Source organism: Pipistrellus kuhlii, unplaced genomic scaffold, assembly GCF_014108245.1.
Source record: "Pipistrellus kuhlii isolate mPipKuh1 unplaced genomic scaffold, mPipKuh1.p scaffold_m20_p_8, whole genome shotgun sequence".
NCBI classification, from domain to species: Eukaryota; Metazoa; Chordata; class Mammalia; order Chiroptera; family Vespertilionidae; genus Pipistrellus; species Pipistrellus kuhlii.
Genome location: NW_023425584.1, coordinates 51782873 through 51804731, shown reverse-complemented (window position 1 = coordinate 51804731; position 21859 = coordinate 51782873). Strand labels below are relative to the sequence as shown.

The following is a 21859-nucleotide window of genomic DNA, read 5'->3' as shown; positions in this document are numbered from 1 at the left end:
TTGTGATGTATTTCATCAAGTCGAAGACATTTTTTTTTTTTTTTTTTTGCATTTTAACATCTCTAGAATCATCTTTAATTTAATGAAATATGTTGGCTATTCCAATGTACCTTCAAAACCCAGATTTTGGCTGCAATAGGTTTTAGTTGTTCAAATGAATGATTTGCAAGAGTTTTGTTAGATTACAAATTAAACTTTTTTTGGCAGGGGATAAAATAACAAAGCCATTTCTTTCTCTGGAAGTGAACGTCCAGGATGTGTGGAGGAAGGAGAACCTTAAAACTGCTGCACTTTTCCCCATTTGTTTCTTGGTAGAGGGAGACTCGCTAAAACAGGAATGTTGTTGTAATGCTCTTCCTTTCCAAATGTATGTGATTCATGGCGAACAAAAGAGAATCGGGTTTCAAATTAAATTCCTGATCCCTGGGCCTGCTTCTAAGTGTATAGGAAACGGCAAGACTAACAAGACTGTTAACCAAAGTCAATGGCACTTCCTGGCTACAAGGTTAAATTTTTACAAGAGTATGGTTACCTTCATTTGAACACTAATCTTCAACAATCACATTATTTACTATCCTAGGGGTTTATTTCATGTTAACACAATCACTTGCCAACCATAAAATAAACTCCCAAGTTAAAAGGGCCTGCTCCTTATTGGAATCCTATCCCAGGGTTGCAGTTCAAGTTCAGGGTGAAGGAAGGGAAGGGGGTGAAGAAAGAGTGGTGAGAGAAAAAAACACACAGACAACAACTGTCAAAGTTATCACCCTTTAAGGAGGAAAGCTTATACCAAAAAGTTATTACGACAGACAACTATGCATTTATTATAAACCCTAAATTAACAAGTAAGAACATGTATATTGATTGATATCCAAAAAACTTTCTCTGTACTCACTTCCACCCAGAATGGGGAAATACCTTTATTTTTTTTTTTCTCTCATTAAATTACCCACTCCTGCTGTAATTAACCTGTGATGGTGGCAGCCTCCTGGGTCCCCAATACCCCAAATCCACCTCATCATCTTCACCCTTCAGCCCTCTGGGGCTCTGCACACTTGGCTGAGATCCACAGCTATTGTTGCTGAAAAAGTGATGGAGACATTAGTCTTATTACTCCTATTTACCATATAAGGAAGCAGAGCCTCGGAGCTGTCATTTTTTATAACTTCCCCAAAGCAATACTAGAACTGAAATGTTTGTCTGGGTGTATGGGCTTCCTTTTCACTCTAGTTCTGGCGAGTTTTAATATCACTGAGACACAGGAGTGAAGAGAATTGGCAAATATCCCCCCTCCAGTCTGGTTTTCACATTGGACTATTTCTCCAGAAGTGGGGTCAGATCTGAAGAAGGCCATCCAAGGGGTTGGCCAAGTCCCCCGATGACCCCAGTTGCATGTGTGGGATGATGGGTAGAAAGGTCACCAGCTAAAACAGCCTGCAGAGGCTTCCTTAGGCTCAATGCAGGGGCAGCCCGCCTGGAACAGCAGCTCTCTCTGCAGTCTGAAGCCAGGCTTCAGAAACTGGCCCCTAAGAGAATTCAGCAGTATTCCTAAGGAAAAACCTGGGTTGGTCCTGACTGACTGCACCCACCAGGGAAAACAGCCCAGCGCCTCATCAAAAAAAACAGGAAAACAAGACAACTGATAACGCTCCAGGGCCCGCCCTCGGTATCCTCAGATTTGCTGGATGCACAAGCAGTCTCTTTACCACTGGTTATCTCCCTGGATCCTTCCAAAGCAGTGTTATAAAAGTGTTTGTTCAAGTCCTTCAATGAGGGTTATCACTCTACATGTAAATTAGCTTATCTTACTTCCCAAATGCTTGCCAGCTCAAAAAGCTGGGCCATTCAGAAATGAATGTGTGTGGGACTGCTGGGGTGTTGGAATCATTCAGAGCTGTGGACTCTACCCAGGGGGCCCCCGTGAGACTCTCAGGCTCCACAGGTCAGACCAGCTGCTCCAAGAAAAGGGAAGAACCGACGGGTCCCTCCCTCGCCCCACCAGTTCCAGTCAATCGGATCTACTTTTCTGGACGCCGCAGAGCGTGGAGGCAGGACTCCGCTCAAGTCAACAGCAGGTACAGCCAGTGAGCTTCCTTAAGGAGTTACGCCAATCCTGGCCATAAGCTAATGTGCTCGGCTCATTTCCTCTGGAGGATGATCCACCAGGATGTGAGGGGATTTGCTATTATCTCCCCACATTTGACCAAGGTGGCTGGGGTTGTCCAAACACCCTCAGAGACACTGAAACCAGGGTACATACTGGGTACTCCACAAATGATGTGCATGGCCACCACCACCCCTTTTTCGCCCTGTTAACACCTCTGGGTAAGCTCTCCTAGATTCTTCTACTGCAATGCATGAACTTTCACCTTAGGGTAATGTCACTACAAAATCTGCCTCCCATATTCTCAAAAGGAAGAGGAAACGTTTGCTTTCTAGTGGCAGTGAAATACACATAGCATTATTTACCATCTTAACCACTTTCACGTGTACAGTTCAGTGGCATGCAGTACATTCACATTCACACTGTTGTGCAACCATCATCACCCATCCATCTATCCATCCATCCATCCATCCATCCATCCATCCATAGAACTCCTCAACTTGCAGAACTGAAACTCTGGACCCATTAAACCCTAACTCCCCATATACCCTCCCCTCCCCTTCTCCTAGCAACCACTCTTCCACTTTCTGTCCCTAGGATGTTGACCATTCTGGGTACCCCATGTAAATGGAATCATATCCTATTATTTGTCCCTGTGTGATTGGCTTATTTCACTTACTATAATGTCTTCAGGCTGAAGAAGAAAATTTCAAGTCATTTTTGGTTATTTCAACCCTATGTGAAATTCTGAAAAGAAAATTTAAAAATCTTCCTGAATGCTCCGATACGTACTTAGCTTTGGGTTTTAATGTGTGTTTTTTTTCATTTTTGGTTGGCTGTCAAGTGGGAAATGTTCCCCCCAAACTTTTCGGGGGAGGGAAATGAAATCGCAGTTGAAGCTTTGCTTTTGGTCCCTTTCAATATAGTTCTGGACTGAGCATGTCCCAGAATCCTACAATATACTGGGATCGTAACAAAAGTCGAGAAAGAATGACTAAAACCTGGTTACAGTGTGGGAGACTAAAACATGACTTCTCATGAATTTGAAATACCAATCTTCCATCTTATTTTCTCCCTTGCCATTCCTCTTTTACCAATTCGAGATTTTAGTAGGATTCCCCAACCTAGCAAATGAACACACCCACCACCTCACATATTTATCTTTTTCTCTTTGTTTGGTGAGAACATTTAGCAAATTTCAGTTTTTACAATACAATGTTCTCAACTATAGTCACCATGTTTTACATGAGATCCTCAGACTTTATTTATCTTATGTGGTTTCTTTGTGACTCCCAGTTTTGATCAACATACTGTGGAGGGTGCTCTCCAATCCACACAGACAGTGAGAACTGTGACTGCCAACCCTGGGCTTCACCTACTACAGAGTGAACTGGAAATTTTATTCCTGGTCCTGGTTAGACTACCACTCTGTTGAGTTGTAGCTGCTTTAGAAGAAAATCTAATGAGGGAAGAAAATCACATGTCCTGTGTTTTTTACTGGAGGGAAAAAAAAAGGTACATAAGACATACCTAGCCATGTTTGAGACAGCATGGAAAATTGAAAATAATTCTGGATAACCCTGTTCTGTGACCATATTATGCAATATGCACTTATCCATCCATCTACTAAACTACTCACCCTACCTGAGTACTGAAGAACTGAAGAATTAGGCTGTTTGCTTACACATTTATGGTGATTTAACTTTTCTTTCTAGAATGTTGTCTCTCAGATTAGGACCCATAAGTGTTAAAAGTAAAGCTATTTCATAACAGCATTATACACAATAGCCAAAAGGTGGAAGCAACCCAGTGTCCCTGGACGGATAACTGGGTAAACAATGGAATATTATCCAGCCTTACAACGCTGACATGCTACCATGTGGAGGAACTTCGAGGACATTATGCAAAGTGAAATGATCCAGTCACAAGAAGACTGTGCAATTACACTTATATAAAGTACCCACAGCAGTCAAATTCATAGAGAAAGGAGAAGGGTGGTTGCCAGGGACTGGGAGTTTCAGTTTGCAAGATGAGGTTTCTGTGGATGGATGGTGAGATTGGTTACACAACTGTGTGGATGTCCCAGTGCCACTGCGCTGTACACCTGCAGATCGTTAAGATGGTCAATGTATATTTTACCACAATTAAAAAGTTGATTATTCACAGATAGACAATAGTATGGTGATTACCAGAGGGAAGGGGGAGGAGAGATAGGAGAAGGTAAAGGGAGGATAAATGGTGATGGAAGGAGACTTGACTTAGGGTAACGAACACACAATACAATGTACAGATGGAGTATTATAGAATTGTACACCTGAAACCTGTATCATTTTATTAACCAATAAATTCAATAAAATATAAATAAACATAACTAACTAGCTAGCTAAATAATTATTCACTTTCAGGTTTGTTTGTTTTTTAAGTTAAAGGAAAAAAAGTAAAGATGTACCTCAGATACAGAGGTGAAGGGGGTGAGGAGAAAGATTCGCCCCCGCCCTGAATTTTAGATCTGGCCTAGAAATGGACATTTCTGCTTCTGCCACAGTTGGGAAAAGACCCCACACTTCCTGCCTCTCTTCTATTCACAAACATAAAGCAGCAAGAACCTCATAGCAATTGGCAAAATAAATGTCCCCAATTTACAAGGGTCAGCCGCCTTCCCAGAAACATGCTGAGCCAGACCTCCTTCTGTTTCCAAAGGTGCTTTTCGGAGACATCACCTTTTCTCCACATGCACCCACCCACTCTTTCCTTTAAAATTCTTGAAATTCAGTAAGTGGAGCTCAGAAGCAGTGGTGAGAAATGACCTGCTGTACATTCAGAACCTCCGCTGGCAGAGGGGGGCGAAGGCCAGGGTACGTAGGAATGACTTCCTGCTTCTCCCAGGATTGAAAGGGTCTGCTACGAAGGGAAAGGACTGTGCATAGAGCAAAGAGCGGGGGGAAACCCATGCTTCCCACTCAGGGTTTTCCCAAAGACTGCCTCTCAAATGTATGTCACGGATTAAACTCAAATCCCAGCGTTCTCCACATTTTATAATAAATAGACTCCTGGCCGTTTCAACAGGGCACCATGCCACCAGCCTCAAGGGCCCCCAAGGGAATTCGTGGACAGAAGTTAACATGCTCCTGAGCCAGAGAGAAAAGAGGTCAATATTGTCGGCTTGAGAATTCAATAATGCAGGGAGCTGCTACTTTATTCCAGAGCCCTGCCTACCCTTATCGCACACCTCCATCTCTGACCTATTTTCTCAGCTCCCTTACAGCAGATTAAAAAATGATGCATTTCTGTTTCTTTTTTTTTTTTTTTTTTTTTGGTGGGCAACATTCTTTCCTTTTAATCCCTGGTTTCCTAATTATATCCTCTTGAAAGTAGAAGCTTTTACATGTTTATTCGTGTTTCTACAGAGAGTATGCACAAACACTACTCTGGACTCAGTTTCTGTAATGTATAGTGGCCTGTACCCTGAAGGCCACATGCTTCCAGTGAACTTCTTATAACTTGCTAGCTTTATTTTCTTCTCAAAGTTAACACACCGAGTGTAAACTGGAAGTATGCCTCCTAGAAAGTCTATCTGAAAACAGCTTGACGCTTTGGCTCTCTGGAAATCTCTGGTCCACAATGGCCATCATTCAATTGAGACCGGAGGAGTGAAGGCCTTCACTGAACACTGTGCGAGGAAAATGGGAGGAAACACTAAGGATAAAACCCTCAGGAGGTGCATTACTTAATGATGCTATTTAACAAAAGGCATGTTGTCTCAGAAAGCTCCAGCTGATCGAAGATGCCTGGGCTCAGGAACTTGGGCTTTGTGTTTGTCTCACTGTAGAGGAGTAATCCTGGGCTCCAGCAGGAGTGCTCCACCAGGGGAAGCCGCAGATGTGCAGAGTCAGGGCAGCGCTGAGAAGCCAAGGATGATGGCCCCACAGAGCATGTTCTCGGCATGAGGTCATAATCCACCGAGATGCCTGGGAGGGTCCGGCATGCAGGCTCCTTCCACTTTACTACTCAGCTCGAGCTCAGCATGTAAGGAAGGCCCTTCCTGTCATTCCCAGAGCACAACATTCCCTGGCCTTACGTTCTTTCCTTCTTAAAAAAATTATATATTTTTGTTAACTTCAGAGAGGAAGAGAGAAGGAGACAGAAACGTCAAAGATGACAGAGAACCATTGATTGGCTGCCTCCTGCTCACCCCACACTGCGGATCGAGCCCACCACCCAGGCGTGTGCCCTGACCAGGAATCGAACCATGACCTCCTGGTTCATAGGTCGATGCTCAACCACGGAGCCACGCCCGCGGGGCCTTATGTTATTCCTTAGTGATTCTAGTAAGTTTTCAAAAGTTATTCAGAGCAATAAAAGGGACTAATACTTTTCTAAAACGTGAGCCTAATTTTACTACCCGGAAATGTCAAAACAACGCCCCTTTCCTACCTCCTCTCTGGCTTCCTTGAAGGACGAATTTAAAGACCCTCCTCTCCTGGAGAGGGAAGGCTTGGCGGCCTCCTCCTGCTGCCCGAAGAGCTCCTCGATGGTCTTCGTGTCGATCTGGTACTGATGCTGCTGCCTGGCTGCCAAGGTCCAGATGTTGGTTTTGCCTCGGACTTGCTCCTCCGGAATGGTTTTCCAAAAAAAGCTCCTCATCCGCTTTTTCTTACCCAGGTGGCTGTAGCCATTCCAGTGAGATGCTGGGGGCAGTTCCGGAGGGGGAGGAGGGACCGGAGGCCCCCCGGGGAGTGCATGTGGTGGGGGAGGGGGGAGAGAGGAAGCGAACCCTTCCTCTGGATATGGACATGGTGGAGGCGGAGGGGGTGGAGGAGGAGGCGGCGGCGGGGGCTGCGTTTCCTCAATCATGAATCCAGCTGCTGTGGCGATAGTCCCATTTTCTTTATCACTGGCCAAGGAGACACAATTCATAACATGCATAGTATTATTGCCTTCCAAGGAGATAATTTCTTGACCTTGGCGAAGCAGACACAAACCTCAGACTTGTGTCATACTTTTTCACGCGCCAGTCTGCCACCAGGGAAAAAGGCACCTGCGCTGTGTGTCATCCTCCAAAACCTACAAAGATAAAACGAGTTTAAAGTCGGTGAAGGGAAACATTCCAATCCAAGCTACTCCCGTCCGAGGCTTGTGCCAGCCCTCCTAGAGAAACGGGATATGAAAATAATGAGGGGCAATACATCCCCGAGAGCAATAAAAGGGACTAATACTTGTCTAAAACGTGAGCCAAATTTTACTACCCGGAAATGTTGCCAAAACAGCAACAATAAATCCAACTTGGAAAACTTCTGTTCATCAGTTAAACACATTTGCCGAGGACCCACTATAGGTTCGGCAAGCATTGCTCACTTTATGAATAAACTACTTGTTCATGACCTGGCCCAGGGTCTGGGACAATGGATACCCAACCCCTAGGGAAATCACGCACATGACAGAAGCGTTAGGCACTGGTGACCTGCCCTTCTTCGGTGTGGCTAGGTCCCCTACCAAGCACATAACAGGCAGGTGTGTGCAGATGAAAAAATAATGGCTGGAGTCAGGGCCACCACGTTCCTGCTCCATCTATGTCACTGGGTGACATGGCTTCCCAGAAAATACAGCAAACACTAGACACACCGATTAAAGGGTCCAGCTCTAAATCAAGCTTTGTTGCTTACCGTTTTTAGACAAGTCACTTCACCTCACTAGACTTTAGTTTCTCGTCTGTAAAATTAGGAGGTTGGGATACATTACATGACCCCTGCTATCGCTTCCGATGCTATCACTGTGGATTCCAGTTAAGCCGCTCTCTGGAAGCCACCAGAACGTCTCCCCTGTCTCTCTGCTTCTTCCGTGACACTACCAGCAAAGACACAGACACACAAGGAAATGCTGCCGTGTCACACCTGCCGCACATGGATGCCTTATTTTATTTAGTGCCTTGTATTTTTACCGATCTTCACATGTTTGTTTTGGGGTTGGGTTATGGACCTGATGTGAAAACAGGGGTCAAAACAACTACCTTTCTTCAGATGTAAGAGAGGTAAGAAGGAATGTGGAAGAAGGGAGCCCATGCAGGATACGGAGTGAGCACCTGACGGGTGGGTAGAGGAGGGAAGGGGGGGTGTCAGATTCCACCCTCTCACCTCCGAGGTCCCAGGCTTCAGAGTGAGTGTATGAAAGGGGGCTGCTTCCTCCAGGTCATAAAGGGCCAAATGGAGGGGCTTTTTAGACTGAACTTCTGAGTGTAATTGTCCTTGAATAGCATCACTGTCAAAGCTCACACTCTTACACATTGGTCAAACCATGCTGGGCTACGCAGGAGTAAATTGTCTGATTGGACTAATTCAAATATTGTTAATTTTTTTTTACTCAGAACCACATGCAAGCCAAAACCGGTTTGGCTCAGTGGATAGAGCATAGGCCTACAGACTGAAAGGTCCCAGGTTGGATTCCGGTCAAGGGCACGTGCCTTGGTTGCGGGCACATCCCCAATGGGGAGTGTGCAGGAGGCAGCTGATCAATGTTTCTCTCTCATTGATGTTTCTAACACTCTATCCCTCTCCCTTCCTCTCTGTAAAAAATCAATAAAATATATATATTTTTTAAAAAGAACCACATACAAGAGGCAGGATTGCCGCCTGGCCTGTGTGGCTCCGTTGGTTGGGCATCATCCCATGTGCTGAAGGTTGTCAGTTTGATTCTTGGTCAGAGCACATGCCTGGGTTATGAGCTCCCTCTCACATCAATGTTTCTCTTTCCCTCTCCCTCTCCCTTCCTCTCTCCCTTCCTCTCTTTCTTCCCTTCTCTCTAGCTTATCACCATTCAATTTTAAAATCTTAAAAAAAAAATTTTTCTTAAAGCAAGTTTGCCTTGGAAATAAGAGTGGAGATTCCAGAAATAGGCTGCTTTTCCTCAGATCCTTAGATGTGCAAACTAGAGAGAGGCAGGTTATTTATCCTACATTTCAACATCCTCTTCTATAATATCAATATAAGAATATACTGTTTTACTGGCTTGTATAAGAATATATGAACTAATACATGTACAGTCCTTACCAAGATACCTGTATATAATTAACTATTATTAACAACTGGTGTCACACGTACATATGATTTCTCTTTACTTCCCCAGGCATTACATTTGCTTTAAAATATGTATTGAGTTCATACATAAAATGCTCCGGCTGCTAGAAACCTTTAATATGTCCATTCTCTGCTTTCTTAGTTACTAGGTTTCTGATATTTGTCTTTTTTTTTTTTTAATAGTCAGTAATTGTATATTAAATTATCTCTACCAAGAATGGAAGTTTTCCTGAAATGTTTGAATGTTTAGTTTCTGGAAATTACATATGGCTAGAAAATAGCACTTACAACTATTAACTGGATGATTCCTTTTAACCACTTTTACCATTTTTACATTAAGTTCATCCACAGTGTTGAGTAGTCATCACCCCTGGATAACATTTTAGAAAGTAAAACTGAAAATATTTATCCAAGCCAACTTGCAGCTCCCTTGAGGGGCAACTGGCTTTTAAAAGGAGTTTTCATAATTATCATTAGGGGCATAACCAGGCTGTTTTCATAGTTGGCACCCCTAAAGCAAATGACTCATTGTCAATTACAGTTTATAGTTATATTTGAACTCTTCTTTTTTCAAGACTGCACAGGTAATCTTGGCAGTTTATCCTTACATATTTTAAAATACTTCTGTACATGAAATATCTCATGTATAGAAGAGCTCTAATCCTCCAATTCACTAATTACGTATAGAAGAATGGCTAACCCTTCAATCCCAGATCTGCTGACTTGTTGATAGATTATCCCTGCTAAGAATGATGATAAGCTAAAAAAAGTCTCTATCCTAGAAAGCAATAACTCATCCAGTGCTGAGTAAATATATGCACAGATGTGCCATTAAATCTCACAGAGCAAATGTAAAGATACTAATAAAGAGTGAGAAAGACTATCTACCGGCAGTTATGCAACAGCACTATCTTCCAATACCAAAGCTCCAGAGAACCGATGTCTTTTCGAGTATTACGAGCTACACAGGGGAAGTACCGGATAAAAGCTTGTCAAAGTAATACATAAGTTAGCGATGCATTGGCCTGATTCTAACCACTGCCCCATCTTGAGAAAGTTAATGCCGCCTGAAAAAAGCTAAAAGAACAAAAGAAAACTTACCCACATTGTTCCTGGTACATTGTCTGGCTAATTTTCCCCCAAGGTAACATACAAGAATCTTAGGCCCCCCAACGGCTTCTAATGAATACGTTGTCCAGCAATGATTAGCCAAGATGCTAAGGTTTTTACAACTGGCATCAATAGGGCTTCCTCCCTGGCCCAGATTTCACATGTCAGACAGAGGAAGGGAAAAGGGAGTGCAGACAGACATTCTAACCCTTTCCACAGTCTCAGGAGACATGAGACCGGGAGGATACAGAAAGAACATTTAACTCACTAGGTCCTGCTACCTACAGTAAAGATGCAAACATACCCTCTCTAAGTCCGCCAGGAGAACACAGGTGAGCTAAAGACGCTGGCTGTTTATCACGGCTGTGAATGGCCAAGTAGGGGCAATAGAAATAATGGCCTCAGCTCTGTCTGGGAAATGTCAAGTATCCATCCATCTCCCCTGGGCACACGGACGGCTTGTATTTGACATCTCATCTCCAGGCTGGAGACTGTAGCAGCAGCGAGGGTGGCTGATCAGGCTGAAGATGGCCCTCTCAGTCCCCGGAGTGCTAGTCATGACCCAGCACAGGTGTGTCTGAGTGATAGGTGCTCCTGGGGAGGCTGTATCTTTTTTTACCATGTGAATTTTTAATAAGGGGACACCGTCACCATGGTCTTGGCCTTTGGTTGATCAGCAAGCCAAAAGTCTTAGAACGAGGATGTTCATGGGGTCTCCAAAGGAGCCCTCTGGCCCCTTCCTAACCTCTCCTGTCCAAACATTAGCATTCCTTTGCTCTTGGTGCCAAAGCTCCATTCCCTTGACGGGAGTGGGTGAGAGAGATGAAGACAGGGTAGGTATGCTTCATTTCGGCATATTTCGTGGGAAAACAGGCTCCTGAAAGTCGGTTCAGAGCTCGGAGCTTTCCTGAGAGAGGGGTTAGGGGGGCTTGTTGCTCTATTGGTCATTCACCCCCCAGGTCAACCATCATCACAAGGAAAGCCCACACCAGAAAGCCTTCCCGCCAGATTCCAGACATGTGTCGCAGACGAGGTGGGAGCAGGAAGGGCTGGCCCATACCCTTCTGATGACAAATGGGGGGGCCGAACATGCCAGGCTTGGCCAGGAGAGGCACAGAAACTCACAGCCCTATTTTATCTGGGGGAAAAGAAAGGCCAGGCCTGGGAGAGCACAGTCAATTCTAAAAGACATGGAATTTCTGCTCCCCACGAACTCCTGGGGAAAAGGCTCCTCCCCCACGCCCGTCTTCCAATACCTTGACTAAACACAGAATGTCAGCCACTCAGTCCAACCGGGTCTGGCCTGGAAGCCCGTTTCCAGCCAGCCTGTTTAATCTGCAGCACAACATAAACATCTCACCGATGCCTGGGAGCGCAGCGCCCTGGGCGCGGGGAGAGAACGCCTGGTTTCGAATCTGCATTTGCAGTTTCTCTGAATGCCCCCAAACCAAGGGAAAAAAGAAAAATATTAAAAAAAAAAAAAAAAAAAAAAAAAAAGGCAAACGTGCGCCAAAGGATGGAGAGAAGTGAAGTGAGGGCTAGTCATTGGGGCAGACAACTGGAGGGAGAGAAGAGAGGGTGTCCCAGACGACCCAGCAGTGTCTGCGCAAACAGCTGCTGGAAACTGATTAGGTCCTGAAGAAACTCCACGCGGGGAACCCCGGGGGCCTGTTTTCCTCCCCACAATCTGGATACAGAGTAGTTTCCTAAGTCTTTGCATGGGCGAGCGGTCTACCGCGTCCTTCCGCCCCCAAAACCCCCGCCCTCCCGCTCCCGCCACTCACCAAAACGCCCGGGCTGCGCCGCACCAAAGGCTCCGCGGGCCCCAAGCCCCCGGCCCGCACGGCCACCCGCCGCGTCCGCCGGGATCCCCAGGAGCCCCGGGAGTGGGAGGGCCCCGCGAGCGGCACGCGAGCCCCGGCGGTGTCCTTATCTGGACGCGGCGGCCGGGGGGCGGGGCGGGGCGGGGGCGGGGGCGCGGGCGGCCGCCTCCACGCGCAGCGCGGCTCTGCGGGTCGCGGGGACGGGCGAGGGCGCGCGCTGCCCGGGGCCGCCGCCTGCGGTGCGGGGACAGCCGGGGGGACCCTGCGGGCGCCCGGGGAGGGCCGGGTCTCCCTCTGCCTCCGCCTCCGGGAGCGCGGGTCTTATCTCGGGCAGAACCCCCTGGAGCAGCCACGCACGCCTCGCCCCTCCCGGCGTCCCTACCGCGGGCGGGTCTAGGTGGGAACGGGGGTCGCCCGCCCCCGCCGACCCTCCCCGGCCCACCCCCTCCGCTGTACCAAGCTCCCAGCAGCGGGGCAGGGGGCCACCGCAGGAGGTGTCTGCTTGAACCAAAGTGGAGGTCTCCCGGCCGGTGCACTGGGGTCTCCTCGCACCCCCGCGGCGGCCCCCCCTCCCCACGTCCGCGGCCAGGGTCCCGGGCGCAGGGGGGAAGCCTCCGCGCCGCACTGCGGCTCAGCTCGAGGCCGCGGGGAGAGCCGGCGAGCAGGCGGGGAGGGAGACTCCTGGTGTTCGCTGGGAGGATTGAACCCGGAGTCCGCGGTCCCGGGCTGGGGCGCCGCAGCCGCTGGAGGTGACCCGCCAGCCCCCCAGCTCCCCTCCCCGGACTTCCACCAGCGCTGGACGCACCTTCCAACCCCAACTTGGCGCGGCCAGAGCAAGTGTGCGCGGGCGAGAGCCCCCTCGTCCTCGGTCCCCGTCAGCCCCGCGCCCACTGTCAGGAGGGGCGAGGCCAGGGTCCCCGTGACCAGGAGCCCAGCGCGGCGCCCCCAGATGCGCGCTCCCTGGGCGGGCGGGGGGCGGGCATCTAGCGGGGGCGCAGTGTATCCATGAGTCTCAGAGTTAAATCAGCCGACCCGGCCCAACACGGCGGTGGCCCGTGACCTAGCCCGTTCTCCGGACAGGGGTCCCGACCCCCGTCCTCCGCGGCCAGGGCAGTGCAGCCGCCAAAGTCACCCGGGTGGGTGCGGAGGGCGCCCAAACGTCCCAGCCTTCCTAGGGAGGCTCCGAGGCAGCCAAGACCCAGCACCCCAGCCTGGGGTCCTGGCCGATCGCGCCCCCCGACCCTTCCGAGCCGGGAGTCGCGGCCGGTCCCGGTGACCCCCGAAGCAGGGACCGCCCGGACCTCGGCCGGACGGCTCACACTCACCCGCGGCCGGCTCGCCCTCCAGCGCCTGGCGCCGCCGCCTCTCCTCGGGCCAGTGCGCCCGGCAGCCCCGGGCCGCGAGGGGGAGGCAGGACGACGCGGGGCGGGGCGCAGCCTCCGCCGCTGCCGCCGCCGCAGGTAACAATGCTGCGGCCCAGGCTGCTCCCGGCGCCCGCCCGCCGCGAGGCCAGCACGCCCCTTCCTGCTCGGCCCCTTCCCCTCCCTTCTCCTCCTCTCCCCTCCCCCTGCCCCCTTCCCCCTCCCCCTGCCCACGCCGCCGTCCCTCCGCCGCCGCGCGCACCTCCACCTGCGCGGGGCCCCGGGGGCCTGGGCGCCGCCGCCCAGCAGGCTGCTCCCGCCCCCGGAGGCTGTCCCGGAGCCGGGTGGACGGGCTCCGGGGGAAGCAGGGCGGCGGCGGGGGACGGGGATGTGCGGGACAGGGATGTGCGGGCCGTGCCGAAGGGCCAGGTGTCCGCGGGGAACCGGCGGAGGAGAGGCGCCCTGCTGGCTTCTGGGCCGGCGGGAGCCTTCCACAAAGGAGCGCTGCGGCGGCTCGCGGGCACCCTCCCCTTTGCACCCGCGCGCACACTCCCCCCCCCCCCCCAATGTGCACCATCCTCTGCCCACACGTGTTCCTCCCGGGAGCACTAGAAAATGCTCCGGGGGAGGGTCCCAGCCCGCGAAGGAGCTTCCAAAGGTCAGCTCCTCTCTGGGCTCGGGCCTGCCAACCTGTAAGTTTACTTTTTTTTTTTTTTTAATTCTCACGGGTGACTGTCACAGGAACCTTGTCGTTATATGAACAGACTGTGTCTGGGAAAGGCTCCGCACGGGAGGAAACGGGAGAACAGTTTAATCGCCTATTTTTCCAAGTGACTGGTGATGCCCGGCAATGGGAAAGGAGAAGTCCAAGAAAACCCATCCGGGCCGCCGACAGGCTGATGGGAAGTGAGCTGCAGGGCTGGGGTGGCGCCCTCCGTGAGGGTGAGGATGAAGTCATCGCTACCTTTGCCTAGGTGAGCCCAGATAACGCTTTTTCAGCAGCCGATGGCCTCACATCTCCACCCTGGTTCTGTGCCCCTGAACTCCAGGACAGAATAGATGGCCTACGTGTGGATAGAAAGGAGAATCTATTAGGGTAGAAAAAAAAAAACACACACACACAAAAAAAACACACACACAAAACATCCCCAAAACAAAATCCATTCCAGCCAACAGCCCCTTTCTTAGCTGTTAACCAGGCTTACACTAACCTTGAAGAGAAATTGACCCAACTAAGACCACAGAAAATCTCCAGGAGTAGGAAATGTAATAAAACAGAAAGACAGCTCCATGCTCAGGGGGTTAATATTAATCTGTAAGAAAAAGTCAAAAAGTCTTTCATGTCAGCCTCCTCAGATGAGGCACCCACTCCTCAAGCCCCTCTCCAACTTGAGCCTCCCTCCTCCCCAACCCCACACTGAGTGTGTGCTAAAATCAGTCACTTTTTAAAGAGGTCAAGTCCACTGACCCATCCTCAGCCAGCGTTCCTTTGATCTCTCTGCAGCCCCCTGGCCTGCGGGCCTCATCTCTGCCTCTCTGGCCTCCTCTGCTGACCCGTCTCATCCTTTGAGGACAGTAACTGGATCCTTCCAACCCTTTCTCTCCCATTACCCCATGGCATTGCTTCTGACTTCAACCTGGCTGGGTCCAGGTTTTGTGGGGCCTGAAGCTTGTGTAACTCTTGAGGGGACTTTTTAAAGGAAAACAAATTAAAAAAAAAAAAAAGCTTACCAATTCAACACTAGATTAGATATGTGACCAGGGAAAGTGAGGGGCATGAAAACTTGAGCCCCGAGGCAAGTCCACTTCTGATTTCGCCTCTATGGCAGGGACTCTTGGATCTGTTGTCCCTATAATATTAATATCTCAAACCCAAATTCAGAGTCAAAAACCAACTCATTTTTCTCTCAAAACTAGAACTCTTCCTGCCTGATTTTTGAAATTAAAAAACCTAGCTTTCCGCTGGTTCTTTTTCTCTTCTAAATTCCTGATATTTGCCAAAGTTGTGCTCTTTCTCAAGTAATACCTCCTACATTTATACTTTATGGCCTCTGCCACCATACCAGCCCCATTAGAAAAAGGGGAAACTGATATTTACTTGCTTTTGGCCCTTGTTCAGGCATCACCTTTGTTTCTCACAACAATCCTAGAATCCCCACAAGTCTGTTTTTTAGCTTAGGGAAATTGAGCTGCAGCCACTACTCCTACATCCATTACTTCAGCTTTCTTTCTCCTGTTCTCCCTGACTCTGCTGTCAGATCAGTGTTTTCATTCCATTACCTACTTGTTCAAAACCTTTTATAGGCTCACATGTGTGCCCTCAGGAGAAAGAGGCATTCTTCAGTCAGACACTCAGGCAGCATCCTACCTTTATCTCCATTTCACCCAAACAGCATGTCTACCAACCCTGAATGTGTCATTTAAAAAAAGAATCTATAATAATAAAAGCCTAATATGCCAATTAGACTGGACAGCCGAACAACCTTCTGCCCGTCCTATTAGGTGACCTTCCAGATGAAGCCGGGGCTGCGGGGGCCAAGGCAAACTGCCACAGCTGCAAAGGCCAAGCCCCTTGCATGAATTTTGTGCATTGGGCCTCTAGTAGAGTAATAAGTAAGTTGTGCACCAATTATCCTATATAATAAAAGGTTAATATGCAAATCAACCAAGCAGCAGAACGACTGATCACTGTGACATGCACTGATCACCAGGGCGCAGACCCTCAATGCAGGAGCTGCCCCCTGGTGGTCAGTGCACCCTGAGCTGGGCACATGGTTAGTGAGTGTAGCAGCAGCAGTGGCACAAGACACAGCAGCGCTAAGGATGTCCTAAGCCTCCAGTCAGACATCCCCTGAGGGCTCCCAGACTGCTAGAGGGCACAGGCCGGGCTGAGGGACATTTCTCCGCCCCCCCCCCCCCCCCCCCCGCAGTGCACAAATTTCATGTACCAGGCCCCAGGCTTCTAGTATATATATATATTGATTTCAGAGAGGAAGGGAAAGGGAGAGGGAGATAGGAACATCAATGATGAAAAAAAAGTCATTGATTGGCTGCCTCTTGTACACCACATACTGGGGATTGAGCCTGCAACCTGAGCATGTGCCTTGACTGGAATTGAACCCGGGACCCTTCAATCGGCAGGTGAGTGCTCTATCCACTGAACCATACCAGCTAGGGCTATGTCATGCTTATTTTTGACTCTTATTTTCTATGCTGTGGCCGATTAGGTGGCCAAGAAGTACTTGGCAGAGTAGAGCAGAGCACAACCCTCACACAGACTTAGTGTCTCGATGGATTGATCTAAGGCTACAAATCTAGAGAGCAACTTGCTCTTTGTCTATTAATGCGGGGATTGTTAACCACGCCCTTAATCCACCCAAGTTCATGCTTGGGAGTTCAGATCAGCTGTTGCTCTGCTCCCCAGAAATGTGCTAGCCACTCTGTCTGGGAGGAAGGGTCGAAAGACTTCTCCTCCTCCTCCTCCTCCTCCTCCTCCTCCTCCTCCTCCTCCTCCTCCTCCTCCTTCTTCTTCTTCTTCTTCTTCTTCTTCTTCTTTTTAAAAAAATATATTTTATTGATATTTTACAGAGAGGAAGGGAGAGAGATAGAGAGCTAGAAACATCGATGAGAGAGAAACATCGACCAGCTGCCTCCTACACACTCCCCGCCGGGGACATGCCCGCAACCAATGTACATGCCCTGGACCAGAATCAAACCTGGGACCTCTCAGTCCGCAGACCGACGCTCTACCACTGAGCCAAACCAGTTTCGGCTAGAAAGACTTCTGAGGTCAAACGTGCCGAAAGTCAGCCCGGCCCTTGGAATCTGTGGCTTTTTAGATGGCTGCTGCTGCTGCTGCAGGGCTCTTGAGCAGCGGTCAGTGTGGCCAGCTTGCCCTTTTCTAAGCCAGCCAAACACGTGTGAGTAGCTTCATGTGGCCTAGGCAACAGGCCTAAGCAGGTGCCAGCCCCAAGCCCAGTAGAAGAATTCTGCCTGCAGCCTGCTCTTCCCCTCCCAGGCTGTCTGTTACAGATGGCTCCCTTTCTTTCTTCTAGCTTCATCTCCTCAGTCCTGAGAAGCTCTCTGTTTCCTACATCAAATATTTTGAGTCTGTCATTAGGAGCCACTAAACAAAGCCTCAAACAAAAATGAGTAAATTTGAGGATCCATCCAAAGAATAACAGGCTTATCGTGTTGAAATGGGCTTATTTGCTTAGGAGTAAGTCTAATTCATGAGCTGGCTGCATGGGCCCGCTCGGGAACCACAGTGGACACACCAAAACGAGTCCCTCTGGCACAGGATTGAGGCATCAAACTGGTCTTTAAATCTCTCTCTACCTCTCTCAGTTGGACTGAGATTTGCTTCATCTTTAATCTTTATTCTTATTAAATATATGTATCTGATGAGACCAGTTGTTCAGATTTAGATTATAGGCTATATCTTGGCTCTTAAAATTGGAAACACCAAAAAACAAAACAAACTACCAACTCTATAGTTAAACAGACTTGCAAAGACTCACCAGACCTTCTAGAAACAATCATTTCTAAGAGGAATTGCTAGACCTTATTTCCTTCAAAAAGTGGAAACTGTAGAATAGTCAGTAGAATCATTACTGTCACAATGAATGCAAAATTTAAAACATAGTTATATTCATTCCAATACTATAATTTTTATTTACTTTAAAATATATTTTTATTGATTTCAGAGAGGAAGGAGAGGGAGAGAGATAGAAACATTGATGATGAGAGAATCATTGATTGGCTGCCTCCTGAATGCCCCACACTGGGGATTGAGCCTGTAACTGGGAATCAAATCCCGGTTCATAGGTCGACACTCAACCACTGAGCCACGCTGGCTGGGCACAACGAATGCAAATTTGCATCAAATATCTCATGGGAGAAGTTCAGACACTATATTACATAATTTTCCAAACAACTTGGAACTGATAAAATGATGTCTTATTTTTGCAGGCTAAGAAATTTAAATAGTAAGTTGCCTTTAAATATAGTAACAAAACAAAACAAAAAGACTAGGCTGTGATCATTTAGAGGTAGAAACCTTTGGATGCTAAGTAGTGATTTCTGAAAGTTTTAAATAGAAAATGCTTTCCATGCGTGATGCTAATATCCATGGTGGTGTCAATGCATTGTCCTTGCCAGATGTACATACAGGTGCTTCGTCAATAATAGCTTCTGATTTGTTTTGAGGGTAGGAGGGATTACAGACAACCCTTACTCAACATACAGGAATGAGTTAAGTAGATGTCTTATGGCCCCTGTTCCTGCCTGTTTTCCATAGAGCAAATTGCCCATTTTCTCTCTTTTAAAGTGTGTGTGTGTGTGTGTGTGTGCACACTCGCGTGTGCGCTGAAGGTAGAGATAGAAGAGGAGATCAAGGAATGAGAAATAGTTGACCCTTGAACAATGCAGGGGTTAGGAGTGCTGATTCCCACACAGCCTACTGTTGACCAGACGCCTTACCAATAAAATGTTATTATGAAAATCATAGGGAAGAGAAAATACATTTGTAGAATTTACTGGGTAGGGGGGAGGAGGGCGGGGGAGGACCTGCATGTTAAGTGAACCCACACAGTTCAATCCCATGTCCCATATATCACTGACTTTTCACCAAGAAAGCCTTCCCAGTTAGGCCTTTTTGAAGTTTACAATTGGTATAGCCCTTGGAAAACTGACTGGTGTTCATTATCAATGTAGGGTCTGACTATTATTCAAATTTTGAGGAGAAAAATAGCTTGAAAATTTAATATAAAAGTGTATGAGTTTCAATAAAAGGAATTAAGTTAAAGAGTATGTCTGATGCCAACTTCTTTTGTTACTGGTTTTAACTGTTGTCAAATTGTTTACCCTTCTAAGTTAGAAAAGCAAACAATTATTTGAAATCTTAATACATGTAATATAGGCAGTCTGCAAACAGAAACCCAGTGAATCAACAATATTGGTATGTGGTGTAGTGTGTGTGTGTGTGTGTGTGTGTGTGTGTGTGTGTGTGTGTGTTTCCCTGGGGAAATACTATGTACAAGTCCTGTGCAAGACTTTATAGGACACATAGAGAGAGGTAAAAGGGCATGTTGGTGACTTAGCAATTTGTAAAGCCCTTTGTACTTCCCATAGGAAATTGAGTTTGCACTTAGTTTAGTTATGAACAACCCCTTTGCATTAAGCTATTTTTAGTAAGATGGTAAGTACTTTGGATATGACAGCAAATAATAAAATGAGTCCATAAAAAATAGCATCTTAATATTTCCCAAGCCCAATTTGTGGCAAAAATTAAAATGAACATTTGCAGTTTAAAATGGATGGAAAACTTTCCCCTTGGCATATCTAATTTCCTTTTACCTCGCATTTTTGTGCCTATGATCATCTTTGTGTGATAAATGGTGTATCAGGTCCTAAAAGAGATTAAGATGAAGCCATACATAGTGTCTTCCTATTGGCGAGGATTTCTCAGGACTAAGCTAAAGAAAAGAGCAAATGTCTACTTCAAATTTTCCTTGAAAAGTTGCTGGTTTGCTTAAGTAAAACCCTGGCTGGCTCCCTCGCACACCTACTTGTGGGAGGCACAGGTTAAGGAACTTCGGAATTGCTGAGTCTCACCTTGTGTCCTGGTGCTTCCTGTGAGGTGACTGGTGGGCAGTTCCCTCTGGGTGTCTATTTTATACCGGGAAGGAGTGGAAGCAGGCCCACACAGTTAACCTCAGAACTCTAATGTACACTGGATTATTATTATTGTTTTTTGTGTGTACAATGGAATTATATCTTATATGGCTTAAAAAAAAAAAAAGTCAACCTCTCTTCCCAGGGAAATTAAATACCTCTCACTGTGGATTCCTGTTTACTCTAAGCAAGTTTGGGGTCACAAAGTCACTTCACATTTGTAATTTAAGAGGAGTATAAATAAGGAGAAGCTGAGAAAATTCCCCTATTTTCACTGCCTCCTGTCCCCCATCCCCCATTCTCAAAGATTTGAAGCTATTTTTTAGATTTGCATTCTTGCCTGGATGAGCATGTGGTCTTTACAGTTTATCTCAGTAAGAAGACTAATTTGCAAGGGCGCCTGCTTGCCTGCTGGGCATAATCAGGTTAAACCTTGTGGAGGGGAGGGGAGCAGAGGAAGGAATTCTACTTCACCAGCCCCACTGCACAGGAACCTCATAAAAAAGGGGGCCCCTTGTGATCCTTGTGCTCACTGTTCAGGGTCTACAGAATCACCTGATGGTTCCAAGACCTTTGTCCTGTGTAACAGACTGGGTAGAGGCACCGTAAAGAAATCAGAGGGGCTAATTCCGAAGGCTGGAGCAGGAGCAGGGTCATAGGGGGCACAGGGGGAGTCATGGAGATTATGAGTCACCCTCCTCCCCCCATTTTTATTAACATCCAGATTTTTAACAGAAGTCACATGTTATTCTACTTTAAGATTCTTGTGATAACAAACAAAGACTTTTTTTTTTTCATGGAGCATCTTCCCTGTCAGAATAAGCTGATTTCCACAGGCTACAATGATCAAAACAGCAATAAGAGACTTTACAGGAATTGTTCTCAAATTCCAGAAAGCCAATTTGCAGATTCCAAGGCTCCCCAGGTGACCTGACCATGCACTCGCTCCCTGAGTGCCCAGGTATAGCCCACACAGGTGAGCAGCTAGGTGACTGGTGAGTCATTTCTTTTCCTTCTCAAAAATGGGAGCACCCAGGGGAAACCAAGGTCAGATATTAAACTGCTAAATCTTCTGACCAGTGATTCTCCTCTGATGACTTAGAAGCCATAGACAAATTCTGCCTCTTTGTACAACTAGCTAGTGCTACTAGGTAAAAAGGAATCAAACATTCTGTTAGATTGCTGGCAAGAAAAAGAAGGACAAATTAAGATCCAAAGCCTACAAAGAAATAATATTGTATTATACTGTATTTAAGATTTGGTTTATGTGAGATTGTTTGACAACATGGATAGGACCATTTGCATAGGCCGAAATGCCATGGTAAGATGGTAAGTGCAGCCTCCTGTTCCTGCCCCCTTTACCCCCTATACACACACACGCACGCACGCACGCACGCACGCACGCACGCACGCACAAGACATTCCAGTTTGGAGCCTAAGGCTGGCTGCCTCCATACTCAACCACTAAGAGCATGTCTGAGTACTCCCCTCCCCTCCACTATCCATTCCAGGATTTGCATAGCCTACATCAAACCAAATGTCTGAGGGCAGCGCTGTCTTACTCATCTTCATGTCTCAGTAGTGTCTACTCCTGGAGCTCTGACCATGGTTAATCATGGTGTCTACCAAGCTTAACTTGGTCCTCATCACCAGCGAGGGATACCAGTGGGCCTCTATTTCTTCAGAGCTCGAGGCTTCAGCAATGATGATCATCAT

General features: G+C 47.6%; 2 protein-coding genes across 4 annotated transcripts in view; both read right to left on the bottom strand.

Annotated features, from left to right (window-relative positions):
* FHDC1 (FH2 domain containing 1) overlaps positions 1–7165 on the bottom strand; it is a 31756-nt gene extending 24591 nt beyond the window's left edge. For all 3 annotated transcript variants that reach the window (XM_036423554.1, XM_036423556.1, XM_036423555.1), the window contains exon 1: positions 6539–7165. In XM_036423554.1, the coding sequence (XP_036279447.1) occupies positions 6539–7030 (492 nt within the window). In that variant the 5' untranslated portion in view covers positions 7031–7165. The remainder of the gene's footprint in view (positions 1–6538) is intronic.
* Positions 7166–7766: 601 nt separating this feature from the next.
* LOC123651788 (translation initiation factor IF-2-like) lies at positions 7767–21859 on the bottom strand. Its single transcript, XM_045576697.1, has 3 exons — positions 21807–21859; positions 12069–12971; positions 7767–7948 (listed from the first exon to the last, which is right to left on the bottom strand). Exons 1-3 carry the CDS (start codon positions 21857–21859, stop codon positions 7888–7890), a joined length of 1017 nt encoding a protein of 338 aa, XP_045432653.1. The 3' UTR covers positions 7767–7887.